This window comes from Rhincodon typus, chromosome 14 (assembly GCF_021869965.1).
Source record: "Rhincodon typus isolate 14 chromosome 14, sRhiTyp1.1, whole genome shotgun sequence".
Taxonomy (NCBI): domain Eukaryota; kingdom Metazoa; phylum Chordata; class Chondrichthyes; order Orectolobiformes; family Rhincodontidae; genus Rhincodon; species Rhincodon typus.
Window position 1 is genome coordinate 35518774 of NC_063345.1, and position 21057 is coordinate 35539830.

A 21057-nucleotide genomic window follows, 5' to 3' on the forward strand; every position below is an offset into this window, starting at 1 on the left:
GGGAAAAAAGGGCTTTTTTCTGAAGAAGCGTCTAGGCCCGAAACGTCAGCTTTCCTGCTCATCTGATGTTGCTTGGCCAGCTGTGTTCGTCTGGCTCTACACCTTGTTATCTTAGTTAAACGGTTGGACTTGGGTCTTTTCATTCTTGTAACTGCATTTACCTTACCTTTCACTATGTACTAGACAGCCTTCCTCCCTTTGTAAGTTGACTATTTATATTTGTGTGTATTTGGAATTGCATTTTATTTCTTCAGAGCAGTAGATATTAAACTCCATTTTCTTCCATTCAAAAAAACTTTGGAATTGGCTCTCCTTTAATTTTGATCTGGTTAACTAAGTTTAATGGAAGTGTGCTATCTACATACTAAAAAAGAAAAAGATAGAAAAAATTGTTCTGCCTGAACAAGAAGGGATTAAAAAGGGAGTCATCATTCCACCTCACCTGATCCTAACAAAGTGTGTGTGTTATGGATGCACTCTTTCGATCAGGAGGCTTTCAAGAGCCAACCGTCCTACAGGTGAATCCAGCTTAGATGAAACATGCCTGGATCAGAGTGACCCTCGTGTTTGTGTTCTGATGAGTTCTTTGACTCCTGGGGTGATTCTGGTGACTTCCCTGCAAATGATACTGTCCTGTATTACATTTCTTTCCTCTTCAGCTGCCTGCCATCCTGTGGAACTGTACTATCCAACACTTTTCCCTTTTCAAGGTACACCCTCTCTGAAAAGTACGGCAGTCCACAACAACATACTGGACGCTGAACGGAATTGTATTTTTAAATGACTGATGATCTGTATCTCTCGTATGGCCTTTTCTGCTTTCTCCGAGAAGGAAGTGTTGTGTCACCTTCTTGACCCAGTGCAGTCCATTGAATTTAAAAACCGAAAGAACTACGAATGCTGTAAATCAGGAACAAAAACAAAGTTGCTGGAAAAGCTCAGCAGGTCTGGCAGCATCTGTGAAGGGAAAAACAGAGTTAACATTTCGGGTCCGGTGACCCTTCCTCTGAGGAAAATTGGTTCTGTTGAATTGGAATGTACTTGTATGAGGGAAATGGGTTTGAATAGCTGAGGGACCTTTGTCAGGTCGGGAAATAGGACCCAGATTTTATATTTAAAAAAAAAAAACACATTTTGTTATATAAACCCTATTCTGAGATAAAAAAATAGATATATTCCGTTCATGTGTTAATAAAATTTTCAAAAAATATAGATACGATGTTCCATTAATCTCAAACTTGAATTCTCAAAGGCCGCTGCAGTTTCTGTGACAACGTGCAGTTAATGAATTCCATAAGTATGGAGAAATGCTGACTTCAAAGCTTCATCATAGAATAGTGTCCTCAATATTTTCTTCTCCTCTGCCCACTGCAAAAGAGAAAGAATAAAGAAACTGTGAAATATGAAAGCATATTTTTTTTTAATAGAATCTCTACAGTGTGGAAACAGGCCCTTTAGCCCAACAAGTCCACACCGAACTTCGGAGCATCCCACCCAGACCCATCCCTCGATAAACCCACCTACTCTACACATCCCTGAACATTACGGGAAATTTAGCATAACCAATCCACCTAGCCTGCACATCTTTGGACTGCGGGAGAAAACCCACGCAGACAAGGGGAGAATGTGCAAACTCCACACAGACAGTCACCCAAGGGTGGAATTGAACCCAGGTCCCTGGCACTGTGAGGCAGCAGTGCTAACCACTGTGCCATCATGCTGTGAAAGAAATAGAACACCACTTAGTCCTTGAGTTGAAATAAATTCTGGAACATCCATTATTTGATGTTGTATGAGCAATGTTACAGTGTGGTGACGCCTACACTATCAAGAATAACAGAGGTAACGTTTATTGTCACAAGTAAGTTGATTTCATGCCTAATGAATAATGAATTAAAGTTAATTGTTGAGGACTAATTGAAGGCGCTTTAATCAGTCCATTGCAGGCAGACAGAAATAGCTCACAGCAGAGTTGATTCAGTATTGCTCTGGTTCGATTGAAGCAGCATGAAGTTACGCAGCATATGGAAAGCCATTATTTTTGGGAGACTTTGTAGACTATATTGCAGGGTGTCAGCAGACTTGTTTTCACATCAGAATCATTGCTGGGGCCTGATGATCTTCCCAGTGCGAATTCTAGTTGACTATGGATCAGATTGTTTGTGCAGTTTGGCCATTAAATGCGACCTTTTGAGCGGAGTCATGTGCTAAGAGTACAGGGGATAATATTTGTCCCAGAGTAGCCAGTTTCTCACACTGTGCAGTGATAAAGAGTGAGGGAGCAGTGATGGGGTTGAGGACCACTGCAATTTAAAATCATTATAAGAAAAGCTTATGTTAAAGTGATAGCATCTCTATATCTGAGCCAAAAGCTCTGCATTCAAGTCCAATCTAAGATTGGACGGTCAAGGAATGGTTGTAATGCAGTCAATCAGATTGAGTCTAACTTGTAAATCTGCCACTGGCAGATAATAAGCATGGGGGGAATCCCTAGCCAGCCATGTGATGGAGAGATATTCCACTATTCACAGCTCCAGGCTACAACATACACGTAAAAATATGTTACCGTAGCAACCTGGACTACTTGGTGGGGAGGCACTTGTTTGGGTCAGATTGGTGCCTGGGTTTGATCCCTGTTGTGACTAAGGTGGAATCAGAACCTGTCTCCTTACCCTACCCATGGTGGAAGTTATAGCGCTGTAGGTCACACCTGCCTTCAGGCAGTGTACTCACGAAGAAGAAATTTACCATTGCAGTTAATAGCACTGTGGGCACAAACCACTGTAATGCACTACTAATGATCATAGTTCAGACTTACATTTATTGAGTGTAAGCCTTTGCAGGTCATGAGGGCAGTGGGCTTGCGTGAAGAAGCCAGGGGAACAACAACATGAGTGCTGTCAATAGAATTCTTTACTTGCTGAAATCTTTTGTGCAGAACATGGAAAACTATTTTGCTGCTTTCAGTTAACTACTGAGACAACAATGAATGTATTTTTGTCGTAAATATGGCATCAATCTTCTGTGAAAGCAAGCATAAACTATAGACTAACCAATATCACCAATGTTTCCTTTAATCGATTAGAAGCAGCTGCAAAGAAGTTGAGAGCTGCAGTTGATTTGATCTTACTCAGCAGAGGAACAGGATGAGAATGAGAGTATATTCTTACCGACTGGAAGGAAAATCTATCTGTTCCCACCAATGTTCAATATGGTCACCTCGCATCAATAAAGCACCTTCAGCAAAATGAACAAGGTGAGAGTCGAACTTTCACCTCTCCAAGTCTGGCCATCAAGTGCTGTTGGCCAATCTGATTGGTCTGCTACTCTATCAGTTCCAGCAATTTCAGAACTCAGTGGTGAGCACTGTGTACTTGAAGCTAATACATGGATCCCAGAGTGATGTAAGTCAGGAGTATTAGTAGGGGATGGATGGGATCAGGGCTGAATAAATTGGGTAATATCACAGGGCACCCTCCCTCCTGCATTTTAAACAGTTTGCTTTAAAAAACACCTCCACTTCAGCCTGCCTGTCAATGTCAACTGTTTTACAGTGTGAGTAGTGTGTATTTGGGTTGATAACAAGCTCAAAAGTTTGTTAATTATTTATTTAAAAATAGTAGTTGAGCTGCTGAATATGGCAACTAAGTTGAGAATGGATGGGAAGGTGGAGGACCAGCCACTGCCAAACATGTCTCCGCAACCAAAAAACATGCTTGCAGACACTATAATTTCAAAAGACGATTGTATGTATGTTTGAAATAGAAAAAATTGCAGGGATATGGGAAAAGAGCAATGGGAATAGGACTAATTTGATAGATCTTTCATTATATGATTCATCATGCCAATAGTTCGAAAGCAATTGAAATGTTTACAGGGCAAAGGACTCCTTTATGTGATGAATAAGTCACCTGTGAATTACAGGCTGGGATCGAATCAAGACATCTGGGGGAATTTTATTCAAAATAATTTACAGCAATGAGTTATAGGAAGTAGCATAATTGATCAACTCGGTACTTTGAGTGGAGTAATGAATAAAAAATATTGATTAGCAGTTTGCAATCTAACCAAGGATTTGGATAAAAGTACAGTGAAACATAAAAGCAAAATACTTCTGAGTTCTTATTGGAGAAACCATACTTGAAAAGAGCACATATTAAAAATGGAGCTGCAGCTTTGGTTTGATTGTCTGACCCTGCTACCTATGAGCATGGCTCCCTAAGATGAGGGTAGGAATGCAGAAGCTACCATCGGATTGATTTAGGATTGAATCACCAGTTGACAAGATTTTGATCTTGTACATATAATACAGAATAATAAGTTTTCATACATATCAAAGTACAGACTAAGTAAAGAAACTTTTACTTTGGAAAGTAGATATGAACACTGCTGGCAATATTACTGTGTGTCACAGTCCACTGGACATCTCTATCATTTCACATAAAACAAAGATTTTACCTTGTATCTTTCTGTGTCTTGATCTGTGAAAAAGGAACTAGATGTTAATCCTTCAGCAGATAAATAACATTCCGGCATTAGTTATGCAAACCTCTACAAAGACTGGCGTCATAGAAACATAGAAAATAGGAGCAGGAGTAGGCCATTCAGCCTGTAGAGCCTGTTTTGCCATTCATTATGATTATGGCTGATCATTGAACCCAACAGCCTGTTCCCACTTTTCCCGTATATCCTTCGATCCCTTAGCCCCAAGTATCGTAATCAACTCCTTCTTGAAGTCATATAATGTTTTGATCTCGATTGTTTTCTGTGTTAACTAATTCCACAGGCCCACCACTCTCTGGGTAAAGTAAATCCACCTAATTTCAGTCCTGAATGAACACACCCTCCACCCTTTTCATATTACTGAGTTTGAATTTTAATATTTCTGTCTATGGATCAATATGTGAATGCACCATATAAACCAGGAATGTCTAGGATGTGTATTGAGTAGTTATTTTAAGTTGAAACTGTGGAAAAAGTTGACCAAGTATTCAGGCAGTCCAAAAGACCGTATGACCAGAAGATGTAGGAGCTGTAGTGTGAAACCCAGTAAGGAATTATGACCCAAGACTGAGACTTTGAGATGGAGAGCCTGTAGAGAGAGAGAGCGAGTGAGAGGGACAAATTCTTCAGAATATAACCCGAGGTTGAGACTTTGAGAAGAATATGCAAAGAAAGAACCAACTCTTCTGAAGACAGTTGAGAATTCAAAGGAGTACCCCTGCCCAGATCTGATCAACCTATCCAACAGAGTGTCCTGTGACTTGAGTCATCAACCACTAATTCATCTATGTGGCCTGTTCAGATCATGACAATTAACTATAGACTATAAAGAACTTAACAAAATAATAGCTACTCTCTACCCAATGGTAACCACTAGCCCTGAAATGCTAATGAAACAAATGTGAACAGCTAAATGGTTCATGGTTCTGTTCCTTTAGCAATAAATGCCAGAATTCCATTTACCTTCTATAATACCTGCTGTACCTGCATATTACTTTTCTGTGATTCGTGCTCAAGGACATTCGGATCCCTCTGTACTGAAGTGCTCTGAAGATAATAAACTGCCTTTCTAGTCCTCCAATCAAAATGGATAACCTCACAAATCCCTCCTAAAACTTCATCTGCCTAACCTACATATTTTAAATTTCTTAGTTCTTAGAATAGAATCCCCACAATGTGGAAACAGACTATTCAGCCCAACAAGTCCACACTTGCCTTCCAACTATCATCCCACCCAGACCCATCCCCCTACCGTATCCCTGCATTTTCTGTGGCTAATGCACCTAACCTACACATCCCTGAACACTATGGGCAATTTAGCATGGCCAATCTGCCTAACTTGCAATCTTGGGACTTTTGGAGGAAACCAGAGCAACCAGCAGAAACCCACATAGACACAGGGAGAATGTGCAAACTCCACACAGGCAATGGCCCAAGGTTGGAATCAAACCTAGAACATAGAACATAGAACATTACAGCGCAGTACAGGCCCTTCGGCCCTCGATGTTGCGCCGACCTGTGAAACCAATCTGAAGCCCATCTAACCTAAACTATTCCATTATCATCCATATGTTTATCCAATGACCATTTAAATGCCCTTAAAGTGGGCGAGTCTACTATTTTTGCAGGCAGGGCATTCCACGCCCTTACTACTCTCTGAGTGAAGAACCTACCTCTGACATCTGTCCTATATCTATCACCCCTCAATTTAAAGCTATGTCCCCTCGTGCTAGCCATCACCATCCGAGGAAAAAGGCTCCCACTGTCCACCCTATCTAATCCTCTGATCATCTTGTATGTCTCTATCAAGTCACCTCTTAACCTTCTTCTCTCTAACGAAAACAGCCTCAAGACCCTCAGCCTTTCCTCATAAGACCTTCTCTCCATACCAGGCAACATCCTGGTAAATCTCCTCTGCACCCTTTCCAATGCTTCCACATCCTTCCTATAATGCGGTGACCAGAACTGTACGCAATACTCCAAGTGTGGCCGCACCAGAGTTTTGTACAGCTGCAACATGACCTCATGGCTCCGAAACTCAATCCCTCTACCAATAAAACCTAACATACTGTACACCCTCTTAACAACGCTATCAACCTGGGTGGCAACTTTCAGTGATCTGTGCACATGGACACCGAGATCTTTCTGCTCATCCACACTACCAAGAATCTTACCATTATCCCAGTACTCTGTATTCCTGTTACTCCTTCCAAAGTGAATCACCTCACACTTTTCCGCACTAAACTCCATTTGCCACCTCTCAGCCCAGCTCTGCAGCTTATCTATGTCCCTCTGTAACCTGCAACATCCTTCCGCACTATCCACAACTCCACCAACTTTGGTGTCATCCGCAAATTTACTAACCCATCCTTCTACGCCCTCATCCAGGTCATTTATAAAAATGACAAACAGTGGCCCCAAAACAGATCCTTGAGGTATACCTGGGTCCCTGGCGCTGTGCGGCAGCAGTGCTAACCACTGAGCCACCATGTGGTTCATTGCAGTTTACTTTCTGACCCTTTTAGTGTCATCTACGAATGTGGTTATTGTACCTTCTATCCCTGCATCCAAATCATTTAATATAGTTTGTAATCAGTTGGGGCCCGACAACCGAACCCTGTGGTACCCAACTAGTTACATTTTACCAACCAGAAAAAGACCCATCTATCTCGACTCTGTTTTCTATTGATTAGCCATTCCTTTATCTAAGCTAATAAATGACCTCTAACTCCAAGTGATCTTGAGGTTCCATAGCATGAAACGGTATGACCCAATTGCTGGAAAATAGGATTAGAATAGATAGATGCTTGACCAGCATGGAAACAAGGGACCAAAAGCCCTCTTTTCATGCTGTAAAACACTTTGATTCTATGTAGATTATGATGAGTCACCAGAGGCAGAGGACAGAGTGAATGAATAAGACAAGAACTGAAACAATCCATATCCTACAAGTAACATTCCCTGTTAGTTGTGTAATCACACAGTTGTACTGTTACTGCAAAGCTGTGTACATGTTGGTCTGCATGCTGACACATGGCTTCCACTTCTGGAAACTGCTGCTGCATGACTTCCAACATTTATGCAGAAAATAGAGGAATATTGCCTGCAAGATGTTGGTGAATTTCTGAATATCATAAACGTAGGGCCAATACAACTGTCTGAATTCTGCAGTTCCAAGAGAAAAGGAATTCGCACAACCATTCAAATGTGAACTAAACCCACAGCCATAAATCTGAAGCTGAAGATAGATACTGGAGCACAGAGGAATACATTCCCATCCAGACTACACCACGGATCTGTCCTGAAAATTTGGAAGAAAATGGTTATCCAGGAAAAAAAGCTGCTTTCGTATCATAGGAGTACAAATGAGGAACTGAATCACTACCCTATCATAATACTGCAAAGGATCACAATAGCAGCAGGGGATATGTATACAAATATACTAAGATTTATTATCATTTGTTGAAGTTGTTGAAACTTTGTGGTTTCATTCTCTTAGCAAGTCACCTTTATCTTTCATTTTTTAAAGCAAACAAAGCGTAAGCTTTGGTTCCTAGCTAGATTGTAACATACATTTAGTAGTTTGGTCTGGATCATTACAACTGAATAGGTATCAAAAAGACATTAAAAATATAGTGTCTATACATAACATCGGCCAGAAATGCATAAATACACAACAGAACATGGAGATGATAGCCACTGAAGCATTAGGCAGACCATGGCATACATGTGGGATCCAACTTGTTCACACACAATCAAGAATGAAATCTCATTATCAATCAGGTTTTGTTTTGAAATAGCTGAGCTCCTTTTTACAGTCTTTTATAGCATGTCTTCTTTTCTAAAAATATTATCGATTGCGTTATTTAGGTGATAGAGTGTTTTGCCTCCATCTTGTAAATTTGGCTTGCATTTATCTCAGTGGCAAGACGGCATGCCATAGAGGCAATATTGATTCAGTATTGTAGGAGCCATGGGTTAGTTATGTTTCCACTGTTGGTGATGATTGTGTCTGACGTTTCAGCTCAGGAGTACGTCAATCACGGACTCTGTTCCTTCTTATTTGTATACCAGCTCCTGTCTCAATCATGTATAAATTCAGAAGTCATGTGACACTAGTTTATAGTCCAACAGGTTTATTTGAAATCCCAAGTTTTCACAGCACTGCTCCTTCATCAGCACCTGACGCATTCAGAATACCCTCCATTATGTTATGCAGTACTATCACTGTGCTAAATGGGATAGACTTCAAACATAAGTAGCAACTCGAGAACGGGCATCCACAAGATGCTGTGAGTCATTAGTAGAATTGTACTGCAACAGAATCTGCAATCTTATTGTCTGGCAATCCCCCACTCAAGGATTCTTAAAGGCTTTGACAGGGTAAATGCTGAGAGGATGTTTCCCCTCATGGGAGAGTCTAGGACCAAAGGCCATAGTTTTGGAAGGGATGCCAATTTAAGACTGAAATGAGGAGGAATTTCTTCTCACAATGGTTGAGAATTTTTGGAACTCCTTGTCACAGACAGCTGTGGCGGTAGAGGCCTTGTGTATATTTAAGGCCGAGATAAGTAGGTTCTCGATCAGTTGGGGAATCAAAGGTTACAGGGAAAACGCAGATAAGTGGTTGTGAGGAATTCAGCCATTGAATCGAGGAGCAGGTCAAGGGGCTGAACGACCTGCTCCTTTTCCTATTCCTTATTCTCTTATTACCAACAAGCCGGGGGATCAACTCTGGTTCAATAAAGTGTACAGGAGGGCATGCCAGGAGCAGCATCAGGCATACCCAAAATGAAGTGTCAAGCTAGTGAAGCTACAAAACAGGACTACTTCCATGCTGAACAGCATAAGCAAGATAGACAGAACTAAGAAATTCCACAACAAATCAGATGTAAGCTCTGCAGTCCTGTCGGCTGTAGTCTTGAATGGTGATAAACAATTAAACAACCTGCTTGAGAAGGAGACTCCACAAACGTTCCCAACCTCAATAATCACAGGGCTTAGCTCAACCCCAAACTTGTCCAGTAAAGTGAAGCTTCTAATGCCACTGGATTGTACTGGGAAGGGGCATGCAAAAGAGATTCACCAGGATGTTGCCTTGGATAGAATATTTCAGCAATGAAGAGAGACTAGATAAACTCAGGTTGTTTTCTGTAGAGCAGAAAGGGTTGTAAAGTTGTCACAGTCCTACCAGACCATAGGCTGATCTTTCATTAGAGAGAGATGACAGGTGGTGGCTTAACCTAAGGGTCATCAAGACTCAGGTGAGGGGAGAAGTTGAGAAAGAGAGTCCTTCATGGTAACCTCAGATGGTACAAGAATTGAATCACAAACTAGTTTTCCAGTCAACTGAGGCAAACCACCCCCTAGAGAAGGTTGAGAAGATTCTGATTAAGGTGCATGGGATTATGAGGAGTGTGGACAGGGTGGATAGAAAGCACATTGTCCTCCTTAGTTGAACGGTCAAGAACAAGGCGGCACATTTTTAAAATAAAACTTAGGAGGTTCAGACTGGATTTGAGGAAATATTTTTTCATCCAGAGCATTGTAGGAATCTGGAATGCACTGTCTGAGAGGGTAGTTGAGGTGGGTAACATCACAGCTTTTAAAAAGTACTTGAATGAGCACATGAAGTATCATAACATTAAAGGCTATGGGCCTTATGAGGGAAAGTGGAACTTGTCTAGGTAGTAATGTACTTTTGGCAGTATAGTCTTGATGGACTGAAGGGTCTCTTCTGCACTATATGATTCAATGTTTATATGACTTATTAGGAAAGAAAACTTTATTAAAACAGTATAGGCAAAACCTCACTTAATTCAGACTCAAAGTCCCTGGATTTGGTTGTTACTCTTAGGTTACCTAAAACGTTTGGCCACAATACCTCTCAGATTTGGCTGATAACTTACAATCCTCCATGTTGTTGGTTCTTTCGATGAGAGCTGTAGGTCCATAAGCCAAATTGACCATTCCTGCCCCTCCTTTATGACTGCAGACCCTTCCAGACCAAGATTGTAAACTTTCTAGCCAACTGAAAGCGATCTCCAACAAGGCTGGCCCATCCAGCGATGACTGTAGGCCTAAGTCAGGCTGGCCAGTCCTGACTCTTCTTCCAAAGTTGCTTCAATTCACCACTTTTATTGAGGTTCAAATCAAACATCTCACAGCTTCATCAAACATTTTTATGTTGTTTAGAATGTATGAGACTAATCCTGTTTAGTATATTGCACACTCAGTCCTGCCAAGTAAATTAGTGAAACAGTGCAGTCCATTACCATGGAAAACCCGGTGCAGACAATCTGATCAGTTCACAATAGTTCAAAACATCTCTCCCGCTGTTTGGAAATGACATAGCCCCAGAAAGACAAATGTTTGAATTATCCACTTCCCTCCTCAATGGGAACTCATCATTTTAACAATGCCAGGTTGATACTGCTATTTAGATGATCAATCTTGTGATTATGTCAGGTAATGGCATTTTCCTACACCATTGTCCTAAGACAGCAGTCCGATAGTGTTCAATCCCTCATGCTGAGCAACTGTTCGAATTCAACCTATGTGTATTTGTCCTGTGTGTTGGCCTTTATTTGCAGCTCTCTCTTCATTTTGAGGTTTTTTTTTCTCACATTTCATAAAGTCCAGTTGAGGGGATTCCAATCCTACACTTCTGAACTCATTACAGCCTTGATTCGAATATGGACAAAACCGCTAAATTCCAGGAGCTGAGATGCCAATGATTGCCCTTCACTTCAAAGAATGCAACTGAGTCATGAAGGAGTCTTAGCAAAACTGAAGTCAATGGGAATCAGGGAAAAACTCTCCACTGCACAGAATCATGCCTACAAAAAGGAAGGTGGATGTTGGAGGTTAGTCATCCCAGCTCCAGGACATCTCTGCAGGGGTTCCTCAGAATGGTGTTTTAAATCCAACCATCTTCAGCTGCTTCATCAATTATCCTTCCCTTCATTATAACATCAGAAGTGGGGATATTTTTGTTCAGCATCATTCGCAGCTCCTCAGATACTGAAGCAGTCCATGTCTAAATGCAAGAATATTTGGACAATATCCAAGCTTGGACTGATAACTGGCAAATAACTTTACACCATGCAGATGTCAGCCAATGATTGTCACCAGCAAGAGAGAATATAAAAATCACCCTTTGACATTCAATAGCATTGCCACCACTGAATCATCCACTATCAACCGCCTGGGGGTTAATTTAAGAGTACTGCATTCAATTCTGGTCTCCCTGATATAGGAAAGATGTTATTAAACTTGAAAGGGTTCAGAAAAGAGTTACAAGGATGTTGTCAGGACTGGAGAGATGGAGCTATAAGGACAGGCTGAATTGGCTGGGGCTTTTTTTCCCTGGTGTGTTGGAGGCTGAAGAGTCATTTTTAGAGGTTTAGAAAATCATGAGGGGCATGGATAGGTTGAATAGCCAAGGTCCATTTCCCAGTGTAGGAAAGTCTGAAATAAGAGGGCATAGGTTTAAGGTGAGAGGGGAAAGATCTAAAAGGGACCTGAGGGGCACCATAATCCTGCAGAGGGTAGAATGAGCTGCCAGAGGAAGTGATGGAGGCAGGTACAATTATGACATTTAATAGGCAACTAGATGGGTACATGAATAAGAAGCGTTTAGAAGGGTATGGTCCAAATGTTGGCAAATGGGACAAGATCAGTTCAGTATATTTGGTTGGCATGGATGAGTTGGAGCGAAGGGTCTATTTCAGGCCTGTACAACTCAGTGGGATTTACCAGGATGTTGCTGGGAACGGAGGGTTTTGAGATGTAAGGAGGGATCAGATAGGCTGGGATTTTTTTCCACTGGCAGGTAGGAGTTCAGGGTGACATTATAGAGTTTTTAAAAATCACGAAGGGTATAAATAAGGTAAATGGCAGGTGCCTTTTCTCTAGGGTGGGGGATTTTAAGACTGAGGGTATATTTAAAAGGTGAGAGGAGAAAGAATTAAAGAAGACATGGGGGCAATTTGTTTTACTCAGAGTGATTTGTGCATAGAACAAACTTTGTGAGGAAGTGGTGGAAACGGGTACAGTTACAATATTTAAAAAACATTTTGATAAGTACATGAATAGGAAATGTTTGGAGGAATATGGGCCAAGTGCAGTCAGGTAGGATTACTTTAGTTTGGGATTATGTCGGCAGACTGGTTGGACAGAAAGTCTGTTTCCATGCTGTGTGACTCTATGACTCTAAGATCTTTGACGAGAAACTGAACATGGACTAGCCATATAAATACTGTGGCCACAACAGTGGGTCAAAAAGGCTAAGAATTCTGCAGCAAGAGAGTCATCACCACCTCATCCTGGCCACTATCTGCAAGGCATAAGTCTGGTGTGTGATGAAACACTCCACTTCCCTGGATGAGTGCAAGTCAAACAACACTCAAGAAGCTTGACACCATCCAGGAAAAAGCAGCTCACTTGGTTGGCGCCATATCCACAAACATTCACTTCTTCCATCACCAATGCTCAGTAGCAGCAGCATGTACCGTCCACAAGATGCATGTTAGAAATTCACCAAAGCTCCTTCAACAGCACATTCTGGCTCAGTTACATTTCACCATTTCGTACCATCTGTATAAAGTAGTTAAATCTATTTGTACAGAAAAGAAAACTCTATGCCTATGGTTTGCAGACAATGAATTTTGTCACTCTCAGGGTGACTATATGTTGCCTGTCAGCTGTAACACTTCCTTTTCCTGTTTTCTTGTAATTGCTTTCCTCATAAACATTTGGGTTGTGTGACAGGCACAAATAATGATCAATATTCAAAAGTCATCACGTTGGACCAGATACAGATGGCGCATTTGATGTGGATGCTGATCTATATTTGCTTACACTAGTTTGCCTTCTGGTTTAATGTGAACCTGTACTGATATGATGGGACAAATGCTCTCTTCTGAGACATACATTTTTAATGTTTCTACATGGTGTCAAATTTTATTGTACAGACTAGAAAGTTTCAGGTTTGATTTCTGTTTTGTACTGAGTTTGCTGAATTCAACTAGGACAGCAAATGTGGTTCTAAACTGGATTTAGGTTTATAGCTCTGTTTTAAAAACTATTCCATGATGTCAAGAATTTTGGCATGATTGGTGGATACATGGCCAAATCCATGAAACAGCATGGAATTAGTTAGCCAGATGTACCACAAAAACACAAGAAGAATAAAGCTGAAGGTTACATGGTACCAAATTAGGGAGTTATAATCTTTGTAAAATATTAGAGACAATCAAAGAAAGGTTAGCAATGTGGGAAGGTTGCTGGTGGATGCAGTTTTCTTCACTGGAACATTAAAAGTAATTTTAAAAAATGAGAAAAAATGGAAACAAACATTTTAAATTGATTGGAAGAACAGAGAGATGTAATGATTCAGTCCTTCAAGGGTTTCAGTGCTGATAGAAAGGAATGTAACAAAAAATTGGGATTTTAATTTTAATACATGGAACTTGAATTCAAAAGTATATAATTGATATGGACAATGGAAATGCCATGGCAGACAATAGAACATAAAACAGTAAGCACAGGAACAGAGATAATAAGAACTGCCGATGCTGGAGTCAGAGATAACACAGTGTGGAGCTGGAGGAACACAGCAGGCCAGGCAGCATCAGAGGAGCTGGAAAGTCCTTTCAGCCCACCATGTCTGTGCCAACTCTGATGCCATTCTAAATTAATCCCATCTGCCTGCCCATGATATTTACCCCGCTGTTCATGTGTCTGTCTAAATGCCTCTTGAACATTGCTATTGTATCCAATTCTACCACCTTCCCTGGCAGTATGTTCCAAACACCCATCACCCTCTGTATAAAAATCTTGTTTCATCTCCTTTAAATTTTCCCCTCTCACTTAAACAGCAACACCTGGTATTTGACATTTCCACCGTGGGAAGAAAAGACTGACTATCCACTGTATCCATGCCTTGCATAATTTTATATATTTCAATCAGGTCACCCCTCAACCTGCGATGATCGAGCGAAAACAATCCCAGTTTATCCAACCTCTCCTAATAGCTGATATACACTAATCCAGCCAACATCCTGGTAAACCTGGCATAGTCTTGGTTACTGCTTCACAGAAGACCTACATTCTGTCCACAAGAAAGACCCTGATCTTTCAGTTGCCTGCCACTTCAACACAACAACTTGTTTCCTGGCCAACATCTCAGTCTCAGGTTTGCTGCAGTGCTCTAGTAGAAAAACAGCACCTCATTTTCCAGTTGGGAACTCTACAGCCTTCTGGACTCAATATCAAGTTCAACAATTTGAGGGTTTCATGCACCTTCTCCCATGTCCTTACCTCAATTCCCACACACCAGGCCTTGTTATCACATGGTCTTCCATTACACACAACTCATTGTTAGCCACTAATAGTTCCCATTAGCTTCCATACACTCTCTTGGGCTGACCATTATCCACTCCTTTGACAAATTGTCCTCCTGTCTGTTTGGGCTCTATCAGCACCTATCATTTATTCCTGACTCTTTCCCTCTACCCTATCTTCTGCATAAAAAAGAACTTTTTCCTAGCTATCTTCAGTTCTGAAGAAGGGTCACTGGCCCCAAAACATTAACTCTGATTTCTCTCCACAGATGCTGCCAGGTCTACTGAGATTTTCCAGCAATTTCTGTTTTCAATTTCTAGCGCCTGAAATTCTTTCAATTTTTATTTCAAATCCTGGTAAATCTCTTTTACACCCTCTCCAAAACCTCAGCAACCCATTTTGAAGGGACAAAAAGGGAGAAATGAAAAATGTAGGACACAAAAGTAGATACTAAAGCAGAAGTTTGTGGTGAAAACCAAAGAAAAAATAAATAATTTTAAAAATAGGACCTTCAAAATCCTCAGCTGATCTCTGTAATGTAAGGATTTCTAGCTACTTGTCCTGACATTAGGAACTACTTGTACTTGGAATTTGTAGTTCACCATCTTAATGGTTGAGATTCATTATCATTCATTCATAGAATCCCTACAGTGTAGAAACAGGCCATTCAGCCCAACAAGTCCACACTGACCCTGTGAAGGGTATCTCACCAAAACTCACCCCATCTACCCTACTCCTGTAACCTTACATTTCCCATGGCTAATCCACCTAGCCTACACATCCCTGGACACTATGGGCAATTTAACATGGCCAATTCACCTAACCTGCACGTTTTTGGACTGTGGGAAGAAACCCGAGCAAACCCATGCAGACACAGAGAGAACATACAAACTCCACATAGTCTGAGGCTAGAATTGAACCTGGATCCTTGGTACTGTGAAGCAGCAGTGCTAACCACTGAGCCACTCAATGGTTAGCATTCATTAACACTTCTTCTAGGGACGGCTGAGAGCACTCACTGTTACTGTTTATAAAGTCAAGGTTAATATTTCTCAGATAACAAGTTGTAGAGCTGGATGAAGACAGCAGGCCAAGCAGCATCAGAGGAGCAGGAAGGCTGACGTTTTGGGCCTAGACCCTTCTTCAGAAATCAGGGTAGGCATCCTTAGAAGAGGCTTCACAGTGGGGTTAAAATTGTTTCAGAGATAGTAGGAACTGCAGATGCTGGAGAATCTGAGATAACAAGGTGTAGAGCTGGATGAAGACAGCAGGCCAAGCAGCATCAGAGGAGCGAAGGCTGACGTTTCGGGCCTAGACCCTTCTTCAGAAATGTTTCTCATATTATTATGTTTCTCATAATATTTCTCATGTGGCTACAGACTAGTATGATTAATATTACTTACCTATGTAAAAAATACATTAGGACAATCAGTAGAAAAGATACAAGATCAATGGCTATCCATATTGCTTTATATATCCCAGGAGTCTGAAAAACAAACATAATAACAGAAATTAGTGAAATTTGATTACAATTAATGTAATCGAGTTCCTAGGAGACAGCAAGAGCCTATGTTAATCACTGTGGGATATTAGTTGTTGGTTTAAGCCAACACTAACAACAGAGCAAGTGTAGCAATCTTGTTCCCATTTCTCTGACGTTAAAAGGAAAAACGAGATTACTAATTGATAAACATGAAAATTGCACTTAAGACGCTCAAGAATAGATTTTTAACTCATCTTCCAGATGTACAATTGGTGAAACTCAATAGTTGTTTATGCTCTGATGGCATGTCAAAAATCTACATGTTTGAAAATTAAATTCCGTTTCATATTTGTTAGTGATAGCACACTAAAATCTTTGAAAAGCGTGGTCATTCCTTGTAAAATATCCAGAATCATTTTATTACCACAGATGTACTGTCCAGTGAAATACCCTTGTCATCAAGTAGGCAGTCAATCGAGAAAGTACAGTTGAAACTGGATATGGAAAATGACAAAGCTATTATATTTGGAATATATGTGAATTTGTGAAACACAATCAAGACACTTTTGTAGTTTTTTTGTATTAAGGGAACCACCTTTTCACTGAAGAAATTAAAGAATTGTTATTGACATCAGGGGGTAGAAATTTAGAAGACAAAAAGTCAGTTGTAGAATCAGAATTGCTACATTGCAGAAGCAGGCCATTCAGCCCATCAAGTCTCACTGACCCTCTGAACAGCATTCCAACCAGACCCAACCCCCCATCCTATCCCTGTAACCCTGCATTTCCCATGGCTAATCCACCTAACCTGCACATCTTTGGACTGTGGGAGGAAACTGGAGCAACCAGAGGAAACCCACGCAGACACAGGGAGAACATGCTTACTCCACACAGACAGTGTGGAGTTGAACCTAGTCCCTGGTGCTGTGAGGCAGCAGTGCTTACCACTGAGCCACCGAGCCACCATGCCACCCCAATTGTATTCAAAGTACATTGGTAAGTTGCCCATCTACCCTTCAAAAGAGTAAAAGTTTTAGTAAAGAATGTGGGAATAACGGATGGAGAGTATGGTAAGCAAACAAAATAGATAAGTGATAGATGTAAGATTTGTAAGAATACCAAAGGAAACTATCACAGCCTATTGTAATTCTGCCGTGAGCAAGAGATTAAACAAACTAGTGTCTCTGGAATTAAGTTATAAAACATAGAATATAGAACATAGAACAGTACAGCACAGTACAGGCCCTTCGGCCCATGATGTTGTGCTGGCCTATTATTCTACTATGATCAATCTACCCTGCATACCCTACATTTTACTATCCTCCATGTACCTATCCAAGAGTCACTTAAAAGTCTCTAAAGTGTCTGACTCCATTACCACTGCTGGCAGTGCATTCCACACGCCCACCACTCTCTGTGTAAAGAACCTACCTCTGACATCTCCCCTATAGCTTCCTCCAATCACCTTAAAATTATGCCTCCTTGTAATAGTCATTTCCACCCTGGGAAAAAGCCTCTGACTATCCACTCTATCTATGCCTCTCATCATCTTGTGCACAAAGATCTTGTTATGGGATAAGGAAAAGAAATCAATTCACATTTTGAAGATTTGGCAAGCAGATTTTGTCAGTCAACAATAATGCATAGCAAAGATAAGGAAATAATGGTCCATAACGTAATGGAAAAGTGGATAAAGATCAGACTTGGACCACTGATAAAATTGCTTATTGATAATGATGGCGAGGGTGGGGGGGATTTGCCAATGTTGGATTTAGAGATACGTGTGTCAAAATGAACATAACAGTTAAGAATATGGCAGTAGAAAGCCTTTTACCAACAGAGAATGTGAAAGAAACCATAAAGCAATAGATGAAATCATTTGTAAAATGCAGTTAGACCAGCAAACTGTAAATTATTGTCTGCACTAGTGTGAGCTGAAAATGCTAAGAATTAGTTGCAGATAATTGGAGAATATATCCATGTCAGTTAGTTTGAGGTAGAAGTCCTAAAGTTCCATCAGTAGTAAGTGATCAGCCTTTTCACAGCATTTGAATGCAGGTAGAAAGGCATTCATTAAAGTTGAAGTCTTCAGTGAGCTCTAAGATATAAGAGGGGACCAGTTTCAATCAGTGATATATGGTCTATTATAATAGAGGGGGGCTTAACAAATGTGAAGACCTGGATAAGGTTACTGGTAAAGATGCAAAAGTAATAATTGTATCGTGTGGGGTCTAGACTTTTCAAGTGCACTCAACAAAGATGCTTGGCATGGATTGCAAATTTGCAGATTCTGAAGGAGGAATTTGAGAAAATAACAAAGAACCAGGTACTTCTTATATCCACATGTTACGTACTGTACCTATGTGGATCAAACTGCTTTCTGATGAAGGGTCTAGGCCCGAAACGTCAGCCTCTCTGCTCCTATGATGCTGCTTGGCTGCTGTGTTCATCCAGCCTTGCACCTTGTTGTCTCGGATTCTCCAGCATCTGCAGTTCCTACTATCTCTGCTGTAATTGATAGTTTGCCTGATGATGAACAAATCCGTTTCAATCATCAATGTGATGCCATTAGTCCAAAAGGACAAAAGTGAGTACGAAAGTCAGTTATTTACTGGAAGGGAATAATCAATGAAGAAATAGATTTATTATAATTAGAACAGGAAAGGCCACTGAAAAATATAAAAGCTGAATGAATGTACAAGATGAGGGGCAGAGGTAGAAGTTTAGGCCCATGTATTGGGAACATGCAGTACAAAGGTGGAAGGAAAGGAAAGACAGTGTAAGCTCAAACAGTAAGTCTGGGAGTAAACATGCCCCTAGAAAGAGATTATGAACAAATGAAAGGAACCATGATAATAGGATAATTAAATCTTACCAAGCATCCTGGCAACAACTTCATATATGACACATTGCCATAGGGGCTGAATTTGCCTCTCACAGAGCGGTTTCAACTGATGTGTGACTGATTTTGTTATAGAATATAGAACATAGAACAGTACAGCACAGTACAGGTCCTTCGGCCCACGATGTTGCAGACTTATTATCCTACTCTAAGATCAAACTACCCTGCATACCCTACATTACTATCATATCCCATGACGTGAGAGATTGGGTGTGGATATTATGGTATTGAAGAATCTAATGGAAGTTTATTGCAACTAACAATTAGATATAAATATATTCCTCAGTCACATAAGTATCTGGGCTAATATTAAACTGTAATATTACAACAGGTGAATTTCCGGTCGAGTGTCAAATTTCAAATGATTCAAGATAAAACAGACAATGATATTTTGTACCGTTTGGTTGCATGCTATGATATCAGTATTCTGACACACTGTCCATGAGTCACAAAGCAACAGAGGGGTTGAAGGCCAGGAATATCGTTCCATCATGTTTCCCAACTGAATTATTAAAAAAAATGCAGGTTGGAATCCCACATGAATTTGACCCCATATTCCTGGACCATTCCAGATAAATACCCTGCTCTCTGCCTTATGTGACCATGAGAATTTCAGGACAGGTATCTTCATATCTGGTTACTCACTGGATAAGATGATCTGATCTGCTCCATCGCAGACAGCACATTTTGTCCTTGGATAGTTGTCTCAAGAAAAGAAAGTTTAATTTTGCTATGTAAAAAAATCACAAAAATCAATTGCCTATTATCTATATACATTAATTACTTCAAGAATAGTTGAAGGAACATATACAATTTGTGTCAGGACCAATTTCTGCTTATTGCAGGTACTCCACCCTAGATCTGCAGGACCCACAATTTTCCTGCTTCTTCTCCACTGGTATTAGACTCAAAATTCAAATCAAATGTTGATCTTGCTTTTTGTACACCTTCTTTACAGCCATAACTTTGCATTCTTTACCCTATTCAATCACCTTATGATCTTTGTGTCTTTGTACATTTTGATCTGCTGTACTGCATGTAAAACAAAACTTTTTACTGTACCTACGTACATGTGACAATAATAAATCAAAGTAAATTTTCACTTGTTTAAAAGTCTCACTTACGATATGCCAAATAGGTTCGCGCATGTTCTTGAAGATATGACAGGCATTGGTTGTAACTGAGTTCACTTTGGCACACCACAGCGTGGAGAACAGCCAACGTTCATTGACAACATAAAGGTTTATGCTGATATTCTTTTCTGCATAGTTCCTGGAGGTACATAGCAATGTGACAGTGTTTGAGTTAATTAATTCAAATAAGATGATAAATTATACTAGATGAGAAAGTTTGACATCTCTTTCATAGCAGAAATCCCTTTACTTCATTGACACTGAAATTCTTTTTCTGACGCCATCCAGTGGACATGTTTGGAAACCACAAAAGTTTCTGGCATATGGCTCCAGATTTATACAGGAACTAAAAAGTTATGTCATCTACACCCAATTTTTCTGTTTCAACCTAAAGAGTTCAAACAGAATATTAAATGAAACCATTTCACACTCGATTTCTGTGCAACCATGTCCCAAGTATTGTCATTTCCTTAAGCTTGTAGTTCAAACAGAAAGTTAACTGCTACTTCCTAAACTAGATTTGCAATTACAGTACACTGGGAAATTCATAATGTGCCATTGATACCCCAGTACAATATCACTGAAGTTCTTCTAAAGGCTGATGAAGTTGTCTTGAAGAGGGGCTTAACTGTAAGCCTTAGATAGATCTTCAAATTTCAGAATACAGTAGCTGACTGCTGTGAAAAGTG

At 40.4% G+C, this 21057-nt stretch overlaps 1 protein-coding gene across 6 annotated transcripts in view; it reads right to left on the bottom strand.

The window, feature by feature from the left end:
• Positions 1-28: 28 nt before the first annotated feature.
• LOC109930707 (glycerophosphodiester phosphodiesterase domain-containing protein 5) overlaps positions 29-21057 on the bottom strand; it is a 99958-nt gene continuing 78929 nt past the window's right edge. For 5 of the 6 annotated variants that reach the window (XM_048605511.1, XM_048605513.1, XM_048605515.1 and 2 more), the window contains exons 14-17: positions 20360-20507; positions 16254-16336; positions 4459-4481; positions 29-1368 (exon numbers count right to left, since the gene is read on the bottom strand). In XM_048605511.1, the coding sequence (XP_048461468.1) occupies positions 1328-1368; positions 4459-4481; positions 16254-16336; positions 20360-20507 (295 nt within the window). In that variant the 3' untranslated portion in view covers positions 29-1327. Of the gene's footprint in view, positions 1369-4458; positions 4482-16249; positions 16337-20359; positions 20508-21057 lie in introns of those variants that run through there. The other variant, XM_048605516.1, reaches the window with a different exon arrangement.